The 19,981-nt window shown below is 36.8% G+C and overlaps 1 protein-coding gene across 16 annotated transcripts in view; it reads left to right on the forward strand.

Annotated features, from left to right (window-relative positions):
• The window catches only part of LOC6549219 (restin homolog), a 28,551-nt gene that overhangs the window by 888 nt on the left and 7,682 nt on the right, over positions 1 to 19,981 (forward strand). For 3 of the 16 annotated variants that reach the window (XM_015156442.2, XM_026981108.1, XM_026981114.1), the window contains exons 2-8: positions 12 to 344; positions 12,283 to 12,345; positions 18,311 to 18,466; positions 18,530 to 18,745; positions 18,809 to 18,974; positions 19,027 to 19,204; positions 19,431 to 19,493. In XM_015156442.2, the coding sequence (XP_015011928.1) occupies positions 80 to 344; positions 12,283 to 12,345; positions 18,311 to 18,466; positions 18,530 to 18,745; positions 18,809 to 18,974; positions 19,027 to 19,204; positions 19,431 to 19,493 (1,107 nt within the window). In that variant the 5' untranslated portion in view covers positions 12 to 79. Of the gene's footprint in view, positions 1 to 11; positions 345 to 6,942; positions 7,158 to 12,282; positions 12,346 to 16,444; positions 16,565 to 16,694; positions 16,737 to 18,310; positions 18,467 to 18,529; positions 18,746 to 18,808; positions 18,975 to 19,026; positions 19,205 to 19,427; positions 19,494 to 19,981 lie in introns of those variants that run through there. The other 13 variants (XM_026981107.1, XM_015156443.2, XM_015156441.2 and 10 more) reach the window with 11 other exon arrangements.

A 19,981-nucleotide genomic window follows, 5' to 3' on the forward strand; every position in this document is an offset into this window, starting at 1 on the left:
TCTTCCCCAAGTTTTTTAAATCGTTTACTTTTAATACGCGTGTGTCCAGATAAGTGAAGTAATTAGATTAAAGTGAAAAATGAGTGATGAAACGAGCGTTTCTGGCGGGGCAAGTGCCCCTTTTCCATCGCCAGTTACTGCGGACCCGGAACCTGGAGCCACTGCCTCCAAATTACCGGGTCCCATCAGATCGAATATTCCCACGCCCGCTGCTTCTGGCACCGGAATCCCGCAGCCCAGCAAAATGAAGGCACCATCTAGTTTCGGATCGACGGGTTCTGTTTCCAAAATCGGAAGGCCGTGCTGCAATCACACTACTCCCAAATCGGGTCCACCACCAAGAGGTAAGTTTCAGTCTTATTGTGCAACAATCTGAACCAGTTAGTATTGTGGCTCACAGAAAATATGTCATTTATAAAGTATGACTATAAGGGCTTTCTAATTTATTAGTTATCAATTTTATTAGCCAGATTTGTCCATTTTTTAAAGCAAGATGGAAATAAAACAAATTTAGGACACCAATGGGTAGTCAACAAGATCCCCTTTGAAATCATTGTCAATGTCACATAAATATAAACATCTCAACTAAGTACATCAATTTCACAATTAAAGAAAAGGGTTTTTACCGTTTTCCACTTTTATACGCGAGGAAAAATCCTTAAATTTATTTGCTTTACGAAAAAATGTTCAACTAATTACAAACAACCGACTATAGTTTCACAAAGTGCTCATGATATTGAAAAACTTGCACAAAATGAAAATTGTGGCAAAACAGAAACCCAAACAAAATGGTGAGTTTAACATCGGGCGCATTAAGACAGCATTATGCACTTTACTTCGACATTGAAAAGGGGTCATTACATATAGCTTAGTCTAGCTTCAATACCCGAGATTTGAATACTTTTGTGTTTACAACTTGGGCTCAACCCAGTCGAGCATCCACCTACATAGGCACCCACAAGATATAGCTTGCTATATACTATACGCGAATGCAATGATCTAATGAAAACGATGAAAGACCCACTCACTTGCTAAAAATATACGTATGTATGTACATATGCGCTGACCCCACCCATTTTGAGTGCACTTTTTGCACTACATTGAACTTTGCAATTATATTGGGAAAACTCGAATAGATAATGTTAATTCCTCTTAGAGAGCGAAACCATTTATAACATCAGCTTGTAATTCCCACCGTCAACCGTTTCGTGTGGTAAACAAATGCTTCACTTATCTCAATTATTTAATCGTTTGAGACACCAACGCGCAGCTGAAAAATAAACAAAACAAATTGCCGCCCACTCTCAACTCTCGATCATAATTATAGAGCTGCCCCGAAAAGTGTTTTTTGGCAAGGAGAATTATGGCCAATTAGGCAAGAGCTGCTACCATTTAATTGATCCGCCCAATGTGGCTCATTTCAGGCACGTAACCACACCGCAGCCGTCAACATTCGACGACCCACTAGCCCATATAGCAAACGATCTGCCAAACGATCCACGGATCGATTGACGGGTTTTCTATTTCGCGGGCACACGCGTTCCATATCCGATTGGCAGTCGCACTGCAACCGCAAAATCGTAGAAAGCCCCCTGCAAATTTACCCAAAAACGCAAAAATGTGTATTCTAAGGTTACAGATAAAACTGAGTCACGAGGTGTATTTAATCCGTACCGTAGGTGTGAACATTTTCGCACCCATCAAAATAGTTTACACGGGCCTGTGAGCACTGTGTCCGTTTTGATTAGCACTTTGTATTAGATTGGTTCTATAACTAGTTTGTAATATAATTACCATTTTGGACCATTCATAAATTATACCCGTTACTCGTAGAGTAAAAGGCTATACTTGATTCGTTGAAAAGTATGTAACAGGCAGAGGAAAGCGTTTACCATATAAAGTATATATAATCTTGATCAGGATCAATAGCCGAAGAGTCGAACTGGCCATGTCCGTCCATCTGTCCGTATGAACGCCTCGAGCTCAAAGAAGCTGGGTTCGGGAAAATGGAATTTTTGAAATTTGAAAGGTGGAATCGTTTGCCCATCGTTTGCCCATGTTTGCCCACCAATTAGTTTTTTTTGCCCACGTCCAGTTTTGAAGATATGAAATTTCGAAAATTTTCGAAAATTTTCGAAAATCAAAAAGTTGACTTTTTTGAACTTTTTTTTTTTTAAATCGCAATAACTTCGTTTGCCCACGTTTGCCCACCCTTTAGAATTTTGAAAAAACTTTTAGTTTAGAAAATATAAGGCCTTAAAGAATTATGCATTTTCCACCTACTAAAACTAAATATTTTCAAAAAAAATCTTTTGCCCACCCTTTAAAAATGGTTCTAAACGTTTGCCCACCCTTTAGAATTTTGAAAAAACTTTTAGTTTAGAAAATATAAGCCCTTAAGAATTAAGAATTTTTCATACCTCAAAACTAATTATTTTCAATCAAAATCGTTTGCCCACCCTTTAAAAATTGTTTTTTTCGTTTGCCCACCTTTAAAAAAAAATATTTTCGTTTGCCCACCTCTTAAAACTAAATATTTTCAAACAAAATCGTTTGCCCACCCTTTAAAAATGCTTTTTATCGTTTGCCCACCCTTTAAAATTTGTTTTTTTTCGTTTGCCCACCTTTAAAAAAAAATATTTTCGTTTGCCCACCTCTTAAAACTAAATATTTTCAAACAAAATCGTTTGCCCACCCTTTAAAAATGCTTTTTATCGTTTGCCCACCCTTTAAAATTTGTTTTTTTTCGTTTGCCCACCTTTAAAAAAAAATATTTTCGTTTGCCCACCTCTTAAAACTAAATATTTTCAAACAAAATCGTTTGCCCACCCTTTAAAAATGCTTTTTATCGTTTGCCCACCCTTTAAAATTTGTTTTTTTTCGTTTGCCCACCTTTAAAAAAAAATATTTTCGTTTGCCCACCTCTTAAAACTAAATATTTTCAAACAAAATCGTTTGCCCACCCTTTAAAAATGCTTTTTATCGTTTGCCCACCCTTTAAAATTTGTTTTTTTTCGTTTGCCCACCTTTAAAAAAAAATATTTTCGTTTGCCCACCTCTTAAAACTAAATATTTTCAAACAAAATCGTTTGCCCACCCTTTAAAAATGCTTTTTATCGTTTGCCCACCCTTTAAAATTTGTTTTTTTTCGTTTGCCCACCTTTAAAAAAAAATATTTTCGTTTGCCCACCTCTTAAAACTAAATATTTTCAAACAAAATCGTTTGCCCACCCTTTAAAAATGCTTTTTATCGTTTGCCCACCCTTTAAAATTTGTTTTTTTTCGTTTGCCCACCTTTAAAAAAAAATATTTTCGTTTGCCCACCTCTTAAAACTAAATATTTTCAAACAAAATCGTTTGCCCACCCTTTAAAAATGCTTTTTATCGTTTGCCCACCCTTTAAAATTTGTTTTTTTCGTTTGCCCACCTTTAAAAAAAAATATTTTCGTTTGCCCACCTCTTAAAACTAAATATTTTCAAACAAAATCGTTTGCCCACCCTTTAAAAATGCTTTTTATCGTTTGCCCACCCTTTAAAATTTGTTTTTTTCGTTTGCCCACCTTTAAAAAAAAATATTTTCGTTTGCCCACCTCTTAAAACTAAATATTCTTGCATCTCACAATTCGCACGGAAATCTTTCTTTTTCTCTTTCTTCCTCCCAAAAAACGATCAGAGACTTGAGGTTTCTTTGCATATAACCAACATATACATATAAATAAAACACACATACACATTTTCGGTTCTGGTATCTGCACTGAAAAAATCAAATTGAATAAAAAATGAAAATACATATTTTTAATGCTTATGAAAACTCCAAATTATTTTAGATAATAATACAAATAATACAGATAATAATAATGCAAACACATATTTGTTTTTAAATAATACCTTTTTTTCTGGGTTGTATGTATGAAAAACAATTTGCTAGCAACGAAACGTACAACTGATTTTTAGCTATTTAGCAGTCGGACAGCAACTTAACGGTTAAGCATGTGAAATTGTTGTTGCTCATCATACAGAACTAGTGAAGAATAAGCAGAATACACAATATTGTTTTTGTAATATGTACGCATGTATGTATGCATAGCCAATGCGGCAAGTACCACGTGTGCGTATTTTAAAGGGTGGGCAAACGATAAAAAGCATTTTTAAAGGGTGGGCAAACGATTTTGTTTGAAAATATTTAGTTTTAAGAGGTGGGCAAACGAAATATATTTTTTTTTAAAGGTGGGCAAACGAAAAAAACAATTTTTAAAGGGTGGGCAAACGATTTTGATTGAAAATAATTAGTTTTGAGGTATGAAAAATTCTTAATTCTTAAGGGCTTATATTTTCTAAACTAAAAGTTTTTTCAAAATTCTAAAGGGTGGGCAAACGTTTAGAACCATTTTTAAAGGGTGGGCAAAAGATTTTTTTTGAAAATATTTAGTTTTAGTAGGTGGAAAATGCATAATTCTTTAAGGCCTTATATTTTCTAAACTAAAAGTTTTTTCAAAATTCTAAAGGGTGGGCAAACGTGGGCAAACGAAGTTATTGCGATTTAAAAAAAAAAAAGTTCAAAAAAGTCAACTTTTTGATTTTCGAAAATTTTCGAAAATTTTCGAAATTTCATATCTTCAAAACTGGACGTGGGCAAAAAAAACTAATTGGTGGGCAAACATGGGCAAACGATGGGCAAACGATTCCACCTTTCAAATTTCAAAAATACCATTTTCCCGAACCCAGCTTCTTTGAGCTAACGCCTCGATCTCAGGAACTACAAAAGCCAGAAGGTTGAGATTAAGTATGCAGCTTCCAGAGACATATATTTCATCTCCTTCGCACTTCCACTAGCTGAGTAACGGGTATCTGAGAGTCGGGGAACTCGACTATAGCATTCCATCTTTTTTATAATTTTTTTATGTTATAATGTTGTAGAAATTCAAAAAATTAAGAAATTTCCCAAGGATAAAGTTCTAAGCTCCATAACTCAACTTATCTTAATCGAATTTTGACGTGTTATACCTCTAAATGTTTCTAATACAATTCTCTAAAAATCTGCATTTAAATTTAGAAATCCTCTATGTAATTTTATTGATGTTATGATTGTAGAAATTCAAGAAAGCAATATTCTCTCCCCTACCTTGCACGTATATTAGTTTTCAGTGCCCAAGTTTTGATATATTTTGTTTTGTATTATTATTAACATGAACCATATTTGGCGAGTAAGCGAAGTGATACACAAGATTGGCACAAATAGTTGGACTATTTTGTTCAAATTAATGCAATTGCTTTAAGCCAACTCAGTTCCAAGCCGAACGCCTTGATCAGCTGCCTATATCAGCTTTCTAAAATCTCTCCTGGCATTCTAAAACAGACTGTTTGACTCTTTGCCAACTCGCGTCATTTGCCCGGCAACACTCAATGCCAAAAGTCGGCGAAAATGTGCTGAGCTCGAAAGCTCGAGAAAACCTGGCGACCGACCGGCCGGCAATCTTTCTCTACGTCGTTCCCCAATTGAATTTGTTCTGCCGATGACACAGAAAACACACTCAAAACGTATCTGCTAGCATGTCGCTGAGTTCAGATATTTTGAGGTGTTTTTGCGCTGCGCATTTGATGCCGGGTTCCGTTCTCATCCGATCTGATTTGAGCATTGCGGTCGTGGTGCTCGTGGATGAGCTTATGTCACTTTTATTGGTTTCGATCGGAAACAAAAGTGGAGTGAGCCTCTTAGCCACCCATAAAACAGAAAGCTCATTTGTCTTCGCATTAAGATAGAATCGAAATCGCGTTCGGGATTGACGTCTAATGGATGAGCATCGTCTGGCAGGGGATTACTCCATTCGATTCTAGATTGAGCCCAGTTCTGTTTACATCACCGACTCAGTGGGAGAGTCAATATTGATGTTATGATTAACCACTTTTTGTCTTACTTATTTGACTTCACATCATTAAGTCGTTGAAATCTTTATAATTGAAGACACGTGTTGAATATTTAAACCGAAAACCTATCGGGTTTCAACCAACAGCAAATAGTATCTTTTCCAAAAGGAAATTTACAGTTATGCGACTCGTGTATTTTCCATAGTTTAAAACATTCTATGAAATACACGCTCATTGAACCACATTATCTATTTGTGCATTGTCTTAATAGCTGACTCACACAATAATCTAATTATTCTGATTCTGATTAACTGGCATTTAGCAATTGAAATTTAGTATTACCACGTTGTCAATTGTTACGTGGAAACTTTTAATTTAATATGACTCAAACCGAGTTTTAAACTTTATCAAGTGAATCAAAACTTTCAACAGTCATTTCGAAAAATTCGTAAAATTTAACCAAATGTGCAAAGAAACTAAAGAAAAAAAATAAAATAAAACTTCTTCTTTTATGATATAAATAAATCAAAACTTTATCAATTTAAAAATGTTTACATTTTATTCCTTGAAATTTGCAATCAAAATATAACTATAGCAATAACTAAATATTTAAGTTTTTTTTATATCTATAAAAACAAATTATAAAAAGAGATTTTATGTTTAAAAAACAAAATTACAAGGGAAATCTAAGGGGAATCTTAGTTGTTCAAACCCTTGACTTATCTTCTTAATTATTTTTGTGCCGTTAATGCACTTTATTGGAAAGTGCTGAAAACCATTGAGTTATCGATCTATATCGGATCGAAAAAAGCGAAAATGCAATTGAAGCCATGTGGCAATTCTTTGTTTGCTGGATTAACTCAGTTGGCGCGTCCGTGCAAAAGTCGAAAATAAAAACAATTTTTTACGGCTCCTACTTTACGCGACGTTTATTCAATAAAAACGCTGAAAGTGTGGAGCTATTGCCACAGTGTTTGCAATTCAACACTGGCCAACAAAGCTGCGATGTCGGATTGGCAGTCGGCTTCGTCGCTCTCTCGCTGCGAAAAAAAAGTATCTCAAAGTTTGCGCTGGCTTCGCTTCGCGATTGGCTCTCGACGTTCAGTTACTTGAACGACTTTTCGCGAGGCGGACGTGTTTCAGACGCGGAATTGCAGCTCAGATGGCAACCAATTGAACTTGATCGGCTCTATACTATAGCTTATATAGTGAACACGCAAACGAAATTGAAAAATCCAAAATAGAAGCCAGCTTTAACAGAGACTAATTTATTGTTATACAACTCACAAAAGGTGATTTGGCGTGCCAGGAAAATTACAAATGAAAATTACCAATTTAAATCGAAAACCCCAATTAAAATTTAAGGCTCTCAAAAAAGAACTGTAAAGGCAAAAGTTTTGTGAACCTTTTCTTCTGTCCTTGCCGATGCCCTAAAAGGATACGAGTTTACTTCAGTGCAAGATATTTTCGGAAACTTTTGTTTTTCATATTTCTGGCGACAGCCTTTGACCTTGGCTTTGTCTGGTTGATAACCAATTGTTAATCAAATTTATTCTTTTGTTCCTACGTGAAACTATTCTTCGGCTTTCAACACAGTGGCCTCATAAATATTTATTTCCATTTGTGTCTTAGCCAAACCCAGAATATTTTCATTTTTTTTTGTTTAATTTGGGTTTATTGAGTTTAGAGATAAGATACAGCGTTAGTTGATATCTCCCCTTTAAACTGTTTGTTTATCATGTAGCCGATTTTCTTGCGCCTGGCCCATTATGTCTACTCAATTTAATAGCAGCGATAGTTCGGCATAGGGAAAAAGGCTAAAAGTAGTTTTATATTTTTCAGTTTTACTTGTTTTACCTTGTTACTTTAAATATAATTATTTGTATTTGTAGCGCAGAAAAAGCAAGTGGATAATAGCAAGGAGTTGGATAATTTTAATTAAAGCTGAAAGCAAGCGAACTAAACTAAAGATATTATAGGAATGTGGTTTAGAAACGATTGTTTGTTTTCATCGAAGCAACGTTTCTTCCAGAAACTTGAAAATAATAGAAGAAACGACTTTACAGACAAGGTTTGGCCCTTGGCATTTGTGCTTATATGTACTTTTGGCCCTTTCCATTAGCCATTGTGGATGTACTGAGAACGAAGCTAATTACGGATTTTCCGCTGGCATCCGCTTTTTCCTGTTTACAAGTGCTTACGTAAGTAAATTGACGCACAAAAACTTGTAAATGGACTAAGCACGTGTCCCCAACCTCTCTCTCATTGAAATGTCGGCTAAATCGCCGAGATAACCTTAAGGCATTCTATATCTCCAATATCTACGATAAACTCTAAGCGACAACAAAAGTTTATTTGCCGAAACAGCAATAACAAAGTTCGCTTGCGGATTGTATTGAAAATTTGCGGTTAACCACTAATTAGATATACAAATTTGCTATTGCTGATTCGTATTTTGACTGAAAGAGGCACAAGCGCTGATCGGTCTAAAAATACGTGCATACATATGTATATATGTATATATGCGAAATGGAATGACTTTCACAGCGGCAATATTTGCATATTGCCTAAGACTTTGATTTTTAGTGCAATTTGGTTTTTGTTTTATTTGTTTGTGGTTTTGGGGCGCGTCGTTGACGTCTTATTGCCAAACCAAATTGGCTTCCACTGGCGGCCAACACCATATGCAAATTTCAATTTTTTTATTTAGTTGTCTGCAGCTGACTTTCTTTCCGTCTTGCGGCTTTCTTTTCACTGCCACGTTCCGTTCGCATAACGCACATTTTGTCTCTCAATTGTCTAGGCATTTTGTACCAGTCCAAGTCAAGTGCTTTCATTCGCCTTGGCATTGTTTTTGCTAACTGGTATTTTATCAGCTGTTATTATTATTTTGGTTTCGTTGAGAGCGACGCAGAAATGGGCTTTTTGTTTATTGATAAGAAGAACACATTTTTATTTTGGGTTCCATTCTCACTTCCACGCGACATTGCCAGCCCAAAACTCTTCAAATTTTGCTGTTGCCACGCTATCTTTGAATTAGAACTGAGCGTGAGATCGGCGCGTTATTTCGCTAGGTAGTGAAATTGTTACTCTTTTTTGATGCCAAACTCATTTGTTATTTACAAAATAACGGAGAGCCAGAATGCAAGATAGCTGGTTTGAATGTGTACTTGATAAAAGAGGAATTTGAACTAAAATCTTATAAGCAAATAGAGAATTTAGAGATATAGAGATTTTATTTCGGAATGATTAAGGCTTCAAAAAGAGTTTCTACGTATGTAAAAAATTATATATATCCAAATATTTTGTATATTTAATATTAAAATGTTATATTCATTCGTTCGAAGTTGTATTTAGCTTCTTATTCTTAATACTCAATATTTAAAGGTAAATATTGAAAGTAAATAAGACACTTTACAGTTTAAAACGTAAAAAATGCACAAAAGTTTCGAGGCTACTGCTGCTTACACAAATGGAATGGAAATATGGAGACTTTGTATTTAGAACCAGACATTCACATAAAGATTACACAACCCACCTGTAAAAAGTTGTGGGCGGGTGGGTGCGATGTCATAAAGCCTTTTGAAGGCATCACCTTGACAGACTGATCATCCCATCTGTCCAACTGGGATACATACCCATATATTTCACACCGACTTCCGAACACATTCTATATACTTTTATATATTTGCTGTGGATCCCTCCACCGGCAATAATGATCTGTCGTCATTCCACTCAATTTAGTCGGTTTGTTTGCACAATGTTATTGTTGCCGTTGGCGTTTGTTATATTTGATTTATATTTATATATGTTTTTGAAGCTCCCCAATGAGCTCAGCTTGGTATTTGTTCTGGAAATGTTGGCATAGACGACAGGTCGACTTTTCGTGGGTGGTATATGTGGCGTATGAGTAATGCATCACGTATACGCACATTTGCGCCATGCTAATTTGCATTGCACTTTGTATGACACTGATTTAGAGGCATTTAATTGCGGTAGATTTTCCCCGCCTAATTGCGTTTCACACGCCTTGAAAATGATTTTTAACTTATTGTTTCGCCTGTTTTCTTTGCTTTTCCGCCGGCGGCACCTTTTACTTTTTTTCACCGACTTCCCCGGCAATTAAATTACAGTTTCTTTGACTAAACACAAATCGGTAATGAAAAGAGAAAAATTGAAAAAGGTGTAACCACCTTTGGCTAATTAATTTTTATGGTCCGCACCCGGTTTCTTTTTTTCGATTATGAAATGATATTTCAGTTTGCACCTGTTTTGCTTGAAAATCTTTTCAAATGATTTATTGTCACAATTGAGTGAGCCGAAGACTTCCTCTGGATTTTCGTGTAAACAAACCCATTATTGCCTTCATTTTTATACCGCTCTTCTTATTTTTTTGCTTAGTTTTGGCCAGCTTATTTGTTTGTTTTCTTTGTCGAGATACTTTTCTGCTTCTAATGAATTTACGGCCTTCAATGTTTTCGTAAGCTTAATGGAAGTGTTCATTAAGAAAAGTGAATGGCTCTTAGAATGCAATGTCCCAGTGTTTAAAAAAAGAACTACAATTTTAGCAACTAAGGCACACATTTTTCATGCTTTTTATAAAAGGAATACCTTTCCCTCTTTAGTTTATTTTCTTGTTTCATCAAGTACCAGCCAAGTTCTGCTCAAATGCCTAACAAATAAAGTTTAAACAGCATTTTAATCACTTTCCTTCAATTTTGTGGTTATTTTCTGTGTTCTCCATGTTTGCCCATTGTTTTGCTTACACTTCAGTGCTTTTAATTATTTCGTATGCAATAAAAGAACAGCAAAAGTCAAATAAATTAACACGTCACTTACACAATTCTCGGACCGAACACTTAAGTCTCGCTTGGAATAGCCTCAAGTGCTAAGTTAAAATGCTCAACAGAAATGCGTACTTTAATATATTTTTTGCAGTAAACGATTTAACGATTACCGCTCAAGGGCCTAAAATGTATAAATGAGGTGTGGAGAAAACGCTTTCCTATCAGTATACCTTCACGATAAAGACTTAAATGCCTAAGAACTAATTATAATTTATTTGTACTCAAAAGATAAGCAAAACACTAATTAAATTTTAAAAATAATAATTTAATACCAACTTCACAATATTGAAAACTTTAGTGACTCCCATTTGAGATGATGGATGTTGGGCTCTCCTTTAATTATGACATTAATGTCTATTTTGGACTTTTAAATACAGTAACAAATTGCGACACGCCCACTTGTTTAAGTCTGCGATCGAGCGATCCATCCAAAACAAAACAAAATAAATTCCAATCGTATTTATGCGTGGGTTGCACAACCGAAATATTTTATGGCAACTGACCAAATACAAACCAAATTACTTTCAGCATTCTTTGCGGTGGCTTTTTAGCCATAAGTTTCTGAAAGAGACTCTTCATACTTCAAAATAGCAAACAAACAATAATTAAGTTGTTTTTGCTGCTTATCTCAAGATCGAAAACACACGCGTCCGTTGGAATATTAATTATTCACAAATAAAACATGAGAACACTGAAGTTGCTTATTTGACTAACTTACCTCGTTGGTTTGTTAATTATGGGTATATAATAAATGGGTAAACAATATATTGATTGCAGGTGGAAAAGTCAAATGTCATTCGTGTTTGAATTTCTGTTTTCTTTCGCTTTTTTGTAGGTCATTAAGTGGTGTCTAGTTTCGTTCTCTTAAAGGAACTTGTTTTTTCAGATTTTGATGGATTGCTTTAGGTAAAATGCAAATTTATGCTGCCGAAACCGAGGGGAATTCTATATGATCAATTTTATAGTCATTGAGTATTGTGGATCAGGGACTGCGCGCTTAACTTGACGGTGTTGATGATATCTTCATAACAACCACTTTATTTATTAGACGTTTAAAACCGATTTATTTAAAAATCTAATTTTGTTTTAACTTTGCATTTTGTATGCCAAATGAATCAAATTTTAAATTCGCCGCAACAGAGTTAAAAATGTTGTAGATGACTGCAGACATTTGGGTCTGCGGAAACGCTTTGCAAAGCGACCAATAAGTTTTATTTCTTCGAAGCCATTTCAAGAAACCTTCACCGAACACTCTCCCGGTTATCTAATCTCTTTAAAATGAAATACGACTCTTTTTGGGTGGGGAGGTTGATCTGCCAGAGCGACCCATAGCTAATTGCCACTTTGCACTTTACATTTTCTTTTTGCCTTTTATTTTACACAAGTGTTTGTTTGGCCGAGCTTTCTTGGCCCGTTACCATGGCCTGAATTCGCTTGGCTTAGCCCCCAGCCCTATGCTGTAATTATAATATAATTTTAAGCTAATATGTTTTGTGCTATTTAATTTGCCATGCTCACTTTGCGTCCCTTGCGCTTGTTTCCTTTTTTCCGTTTATCATTTTATTTTTAGAAACCGCCAGCATGAGTCGTGAAAGCGATGACAATTTGAGTTCGATCAATTCGGCTTATACAGGTAAATATGTTTTTACGTTTCACTTATATTTAAACTGATGCATTCATTTGTTATTTTAAATTGGCATCTGTTCAATGCGTTTCATTTAATCTCTTCCCATGACATTATTAATTTATAATTAATACTCAATTAATTGCTTGTTGATGTGGGCGAAATTAACACATCCGTGTTAACACCTTTTTGGGCATGACAATATTAGTTTCGGAATTTAATGAAAATTATTTGCAAGGCTAACAATATCTTTGAATTTTACGCCATTAATAATTCATTGACATTTAAAGATATACGAGTCAGAGTTTATCAAGAAAAGGTAAAGGGGTTCTATTTAAACTAAACAAATTAAAACATATCAAGACTTGCAATTATTTTAAAAAACTGAAACTGCAAGAAAGTAGCTAGATACAATCTGAAGATATATCTATTAATAAGCAAGTAAAAGCAAAATTTAGAAACTGAATTGTATACACATTGAATCTTATCGGACCTGTTTACTTTTATCGACCTAGAAATCATTTCCATTTAATTGAGAATTCGAATACCTCAATGTAATTTGTGTTAGCCCTGAAAAACACACTGTTCCTTCCTCCCATCACTTTTGGTTCAGTGATCTCCCAACGAACAACAGGCATTTCATTGCCTTATCTACTTGTGTATGCAACATCTTCCCTCAGATAGGAAAAATGTCAAGTCAAGTCTCACGATCTACGACAGTTCCCAGATGGTATCTATTTACCAATCAGGGACCCATCGAAATCAACCCTAATCAGTCATAATTTTAATCGTTTTTTGCCTTAGCCGTAGGGCAACTTCATTAGGCTGAAATCGTCTTTATAGTTGCTGTGTTCATTGGAATGTTCATTCAACTGTTTGCCCTTCTGCCACATGTGTTTTTGTGTTTCGCATTCGAAACACGTTCTAAACTTAAACAAATTTTAATTGTAATGCGAAATACGCGACTCAATCAGGCGCCCAACCGGATTTTTTTTTTGGGTATTTGCTATATAGTAACATCTATAATTTATAGTATATGGGACACGCCTTTAGGCGATCAGCCCGATCAGCTCACGTAAGCATCTTCATCGGGGAAAACCAGTTTTCTATTTGGTGAAATTCTAGTTTGTCGCTCAAAGATTCCTGTTGAAAACATTTAGCATTTAAAGTAATGGCAAATAAATATTCAGATATATGCATTGTCGATGCAATTATTGTGTGGCCAGAACAATGAGCAAATTAAATCGATTGAGATAAAGAATGCTAGAGCAGGTACAGTGGCCATATTTTAAAGCGAATGTGTAACGATTGAAATACACTAATTCAAGATGCCCGGAAATACAAAGATAAAATCAGGGCTTGTAACTAAATTACTTTCAGCCCCACCTCTGAATAAAACTTGTATTTATAACCGTGCTATATTTACTCAGATGGCTTCCCTCATTAAAAGCTTCACTGTAAATGCTCAGTGGAAATGTTAGTTCAGCCCACAGTGATCGGGACTTTGAGATCGGCAATCAGCAGCTAATAATCAGTTTTCGTCGGCATTTCCCACAGAGACTTGCAGATGGATTTGCATCTAACACGCCGAAAAGTCATGTAAGTCATGCGCAGTTCAAGTTGTGAAAAACTGATCGACATGTGGGTAGCCAAAGCTGCAGGAACAACTGTCAGAATTCGGTTAAAATGCAGGGAAATACACTCAAAACTATATTTAGGATTGGGAAAAAATAGAATCGTGCTTATCCAATGAAGACTTTTATAGCAAAATCTTTATTTTTTATATGTTTATTAAATAGGATTTTATTTTATTTTCAAAAGGAGTAGCACACTTTTTTACCGTGTAGAAGCCCACATTAAAGCCACTTACGAATCGCTCAGAACTGCATTGCAACCTACACAGGGAGCTGGAAGCGATGGAGAGGAGACTGGGAGGTGTTTCCCAGAGCTGCACAGTTTAGTTTAATTAAATGTTGTTTAATCATCTCAGAAGATAATGTGCTATTGACATGACCAGCACTGTTGGCTGTGTTGGCTGATTTATCGCTGGTCAACGCGCGATCGATCCGCCATAAATGGCTGGCGAAATATTTGTTTTCGATTTCGAAGTATCTCCCTGGCTGCTTCATTTTGGCCAGAATCGTGAGCAAAGTGGGTCGCAGCCGGGCCGGGCTGCCTTTTGGCCAAGTCAAGTCAACTATTGGCGGCGCCACACTCCACTTGGCGTTGGCCTGGTGAGCGGTGCGGCGCTCTTTGATGATTCATCTGTCAGATACATGAGTTCATTAGCAGCGCTGACACTGAATGTCAACTGCAAGGAAATTGTTTGTCATCTAGGTGCGTGCGTATTTTTAGAATGACGACTTTTCACAGTTAAATGTTGCAAATGAAGTGAGGCGGGGGAAAGGTGTTTCAATTAGCGAAGGTAAAGTCAAGTCTGATTTATTGCCTGGCATTGGCTGCTTTTACAGCCATTGCATAAAATACGAGCAACCGAATCGAACACAGAACAACAAAGCCAGTGATTAGTGAAAGTTTGCAAATAATTGTTTCTTTTTTTTGTTTTAATTATTCGAAAAAAAGGGAACCACTCACAAAAATACACATACAAACTGTTACAACGCCCAATTGAGATAATTAAAAAAAGTTGTTACGAGCATGTAGGATACAGAAAATAAATTGCTACCGTCATGATGTATAATAGCAAATAATAACAAATTGTCTTGCACGATCGGCGAACGGTAGCGACGGCCAGCATACGAGTATATCTGCCAGATACAATATACTCACAATTGAACCTTGAAGCCGGCTGGTCCGGCCAACTCATGTCATGTCACGGCTGGGCCAACGCAGTCGGTTGATTAGCCAAAAGCAGTGGTCCCCGAGATATGAAGCCGGTCGAAAGCATCTTCAACACACTCGTACTCAAGCAGAGCATGTCCGAAGTAAATCTCAAATGAAGAAAAATTAAAAAAAGGAACGGGGAAAATAAGCGCAATTTCAACTGGCAAAAACACAATTAACTACATGACGTAGACCGAAGTTTTCAAAGCGCACAACTGAAGATGGCGCTAGTGCACAGGAAAAAAAACACGTTTAGAAAAACTATTTAAAGTATCATAAAATCATTGGTTGAAAAATATTAAAATATGGCATGGTTTTGCTTTAGAGAGAGCAGTTTTTTTCCGTGCATCAAAGAGTAAGTGGAAACCGAAATCGTGCAATTGATAAATTGAAATCTTTTGTCGATCTGCTTCCTTTTCGACAATTGCAATTGTGTTTTCAAATCCGCTGCTGTCTGTCATTCAATGGCTTTGAAAACGTTACCAAACTGTCGACAATTTAATTGATTTATGCTTTTATAGCTCTTTCTCGTGGAGTTTTGGCAAAAGTATGAATTGATTTTGAAAGTTGCAGTTAAAGGAGACAATACGTTACACACAAGATCCACAAAGCATTGGACACACACAGTTTAGAGAATGAATGTTACAATGGTTTATTGATGAATAAATTGAATTTATAGCACGTCATCATTATGAGTTTGTTCATGTAATTTTAAAAAAATACGAACAAGGGGTAACTTTTTTGTTTGTATTGTTTTTATAACCAGGAGAAATTTTATTAACGTGTTTCATTACAATCATATAGCAAGCACACGCCAAACTCTTTCTCTCCACTCAAGCCATACTTATAGATACATACATATGATTTGAGCTTAATAACATCTCAGATTACCGTTCGCTATTTTTTGTGCTGGCATCTAACCTTTACCACAACTGCTTGCGGCTAAGATCTTATTAAAGACAAGAAACCCTAGCACACAAGCTGTCGAAAAACTTTCACAACCCAAAAGAGCAAATTGGGCTTAACACAAATGCGCTAATTTTTAACCAATACCAATATAATATCTATATAAATAAGATACACATATAACAAAGGGGAAAATGTCAGGAAAACTTGCTGCACAGCTTGCTCAGTTAACACCCACAACACGAAAACACAGCGAAATGCTAAGCAATTGCCAATGCATTTTATGGACTCACATTTGGGGCGACTCGTGTATATATGTATGTACATTTGTATATCAACAAACCCGTCCTGTCTATAGATCTCTATCAAGAGACTGTCAGGCGCTTCACGCGATCTTCACTCTCACCCACATCCGACTGGGATCGCTTTTCGCCCGCTCGACGCTCGCAAAAATCGGAGGCTGGAAGTCGCACATCTTGTAAGTTCTTGGCCGCCATCGTCATTGTGCCAGCCGCATGTATCTTTGAATGGTATTTCGTATCTGTATCTGTATTATTTCTGTTTGTTTGTTTTGCTTTCGTTACTGCTTGTTGTTTTCCAACGCCAAGATGATTATTATCTAGAAGCCACTGGGCGGCGTCGCAGCTCAGGTAAGCATTCGCTACGATTGTGGGTGGACATAAATGAAACTTTGAGTTATACACAGGATTTTGTATGGGGAACTTTGTGGCGAACCATTACGCTTTTTTGCATTTATTTTGTATGTGTACCGAAAATACTTTTGCCAGCTGTATCTTGTAGCTGCAGAGCGTGTCTAGTTCTAGCCATTTGCGCAGGTGGCTGGCGTTTATGTATCTATGCATCTAGGCCAGTTGCTCGCTCCTTAAACGGCCATTCTGCAGAAACGTTAGGAGCGCAAATTTATGGCCAAACTGTCAAGTAATTCCCATGCAGATGGCATATATCTCGGCATCTTCGGTAGCCACAAGTATTGTCAAACCAACAAGGCCTAATGAGCCACTGCAAACGTGTTTAATGTTACCTCTCACTGTGGGCGTAATTGCGCCTCTAATGAGCCAGTGCTGTGACAATATTTACACTGCATTAATGTATCAAGTCAAGGTCTTTATAGGGTTAACTATGCGCATTTTATTTAATGGTTGCCAAATTAAATTGGCCACGTCTGTGGATTAATGAATTTGGGGCAAGATCGTTACGGTTTTAATGTTAATCAAATTGATGAAGAAACGTAATCCATAAAAACATGAAACATTATTAAAATACAAGGGGAACACTTTGAAAAGATTGGGTTATGTTAATTTTAGTGAAGGGATTTGATTATTTATTATTTATTGTTTTTTTTTTTTTTTTTGAATACCACCTGAAAGATTAATATAATATGTAAACATTAAATAATTCATTTAAAAAGTAAAAATAATATAGTGGTACCTGTTTCGTCATAACCAGTTGTTTATTTAAAGTTGTAAACGTGCTTAGCAATATGTTTTTTAGTAACGAAGCAAAAATCCTATACATAAATTCAGCAGCTAGCAAAATAATTTCACATTTAATATAAAATACCGATTTATGTTATATGAACTTATCTGAATGTGACTGAAATGCAGTTTGCAGTCCAGTTCATTTTTAGCAATGGCAATGGGAAAATTGTGAGCAAGTTGCCATATCTAATAGACGTGGGTGGATGCAGTCAACAGCAAAATTAAATTAACTGGCACGACAGCCAAACTTGGCAAAATGTTGTTATGACTTCACTGAGCTGGATGCAATTTTTATTTAGCTTTTTAATCCGCTTGTTTCCTGTAATTTTCCACTTAATGCTTTTCCCTCCCGGACACAGTAGATATAAATGGGTATTTAAAAGTGAAATCGGAGGGAATTCATTGCCACTTTTAACTTAGAAGTGGAATATTGAACAGCTTGCAAATGTCAAGTTTACAATGCTAAGATCCGTCGAAATAATTTATATTCATTATGCGGGGGATCGTTTTCAATGGTTTTCCATTGAGCAGGCGATATGCAAATATGCCAAATGACATCATTCCCAAGTGGAACCCAGATAAAGAATGAACTGTATTGGAGAGATAAATGAACACGCAGTCTAGCCAATTTTAGCATTGTTTTTAGACAGTACTATGATTGATGACCTAACGTATGATACTAATGGGACCCCCCAACTCGATATTATTGCTTTTCCAACGGACAGATCACAACAGCACCGTGCTGACAGCAAACACAGAGCAGTTCATCATTGGCCAGCGGGTTTGGCTGGGTGGCCTTCGTCCCGGACAGATTGCCTACATTGGAGAGACACACTTTGCACCCGGCGAATGGGCGGGTGTTGTCCTGGACGATCCTAATGGTAAGGATGGGCTCCATATTCTCGCTCCTAAAATTCCTTATTAAAAGTTAATGCTTTTACCAGGCAAAAACGATGGCTGTGTGTCGGGCAAAAGGTACTTCCAGTGCGAGCCGAAACGAGGCATTTTCTCACGCCTCACTCGTCTTACCACATATCCCATGTCCGGAGCCCAGACGCCGACCTCTCCATTGGCCAAAACCTCCCCGGACAGATCGCGCACGGTTTCCCCAACTGCGAGTGTTCGCAGCTCTATGCTTCGCAGTCCCGGCATTGGAGGCAGTAAGTACTGGATTTACGATTAACGAAAAAGCAGTATCTTTACAAAAACTTGTGTATCTCTAGAAAATGGAATGGCCGTGGGTGATCGTGTGATCGTCTCCTCTGGATTTGGCAGTCGTCCTGGCATCTTACGCTATTTGGGAGAGACACAGTTTGCTCCCGGCAACTGGTGCGGTGTGGAATTGGATGAGCCCAGCGGCAAAAACGATGGCGCTGTGGACGACATAAGGTATACCCATAGAAAATGACAGAATCCACGAGCTAATCCACCCTCTTTGCAGATACTTTGAGTGCAAGCCCAAGTACGGGGTGTTTGTGCCTATAGCGAAGGTTTCGCTGTCGCCGTCGTCCAAGAAGACGCGACTTTCGAGGACCGGATCCAGGGAGTCGCTCACCTCGATTGGCACCATGAACAGCATCGCCACCACGGCCACGTCGCGCATGCGCATGAATGCTCAGGTATAAGCGGTGACCTCGAAGGGATCACCTCACCACCCAGTTCTCCCACAGAAAGAACACCCACAGTACCTACAAAAAAAAAAAAAAAAAAGAAAAAACACACACCGTTCTGGTTCTGTACTTTGTTAATTTTTATATTTTACCCACTAACCTACTTGTTAATTTTTTTGAGCCCTGGTACTAACGCGTTCCAATTCTAATCGCAAATCCCTTCCGTTCCTAGCAGCGCAAGTCGAGCACGCCCGTTAAGCCAATTTTAGCGACGCCGAAAAGCCAATTTTCCATGCAGGTATGCTAACTGTTCTACAAGATCCACAAATAAATTGTATGGTACTCGCTGATGGTTTTCCTTTTCGCTCTACAAAAAACTATTAGTTTGCCGAGCTGTAGTCGCTGTTAGCAAACCCAACCCATTAACGTTAAAATGTTTTAAGATATTGTACGCAGAATTTATGGTTTGGCTATTACCTATTTCAAATTAGGGTATAAAATGTACAAAGATTTTGACGTTAATGGATCTGTGCATTCTTCTGTATAAATGTGGTTTAACCCCTAGAACGTAAGCGTATAACTAACATAAGACACTAACCCACACAGAACACAACACAAAAACACACCCCAAACAAAAAAAACCCCACCAAATCAAACTATGTAAATTAATAATAAATGTATGCCTATGAAGTCTCGATGCATCTTATGCCATGTGTTTGAGTTGGTTTAAATCAATACAATAAAAATATTTAAATACTTCCTGCACGCTTTCGCTGTTCAAGTGTT

Source organism: Drosophila erecta, unplaced genomic scaffold, assembly GCF_003286155.1.
Source record: "Drosophila erecta strain 14021-0224.00,06,07 unplaced genomic scaffold, DereRS2 tig00000092-arrow-pilon, whole genome shotgun sequence".
Taxonomy (NCBI): Eukaryota; Metazoa; Arthropoda; class Insecta; order Diptera; family Drosophilidae; genus Drosophila; species Drosophila erecta.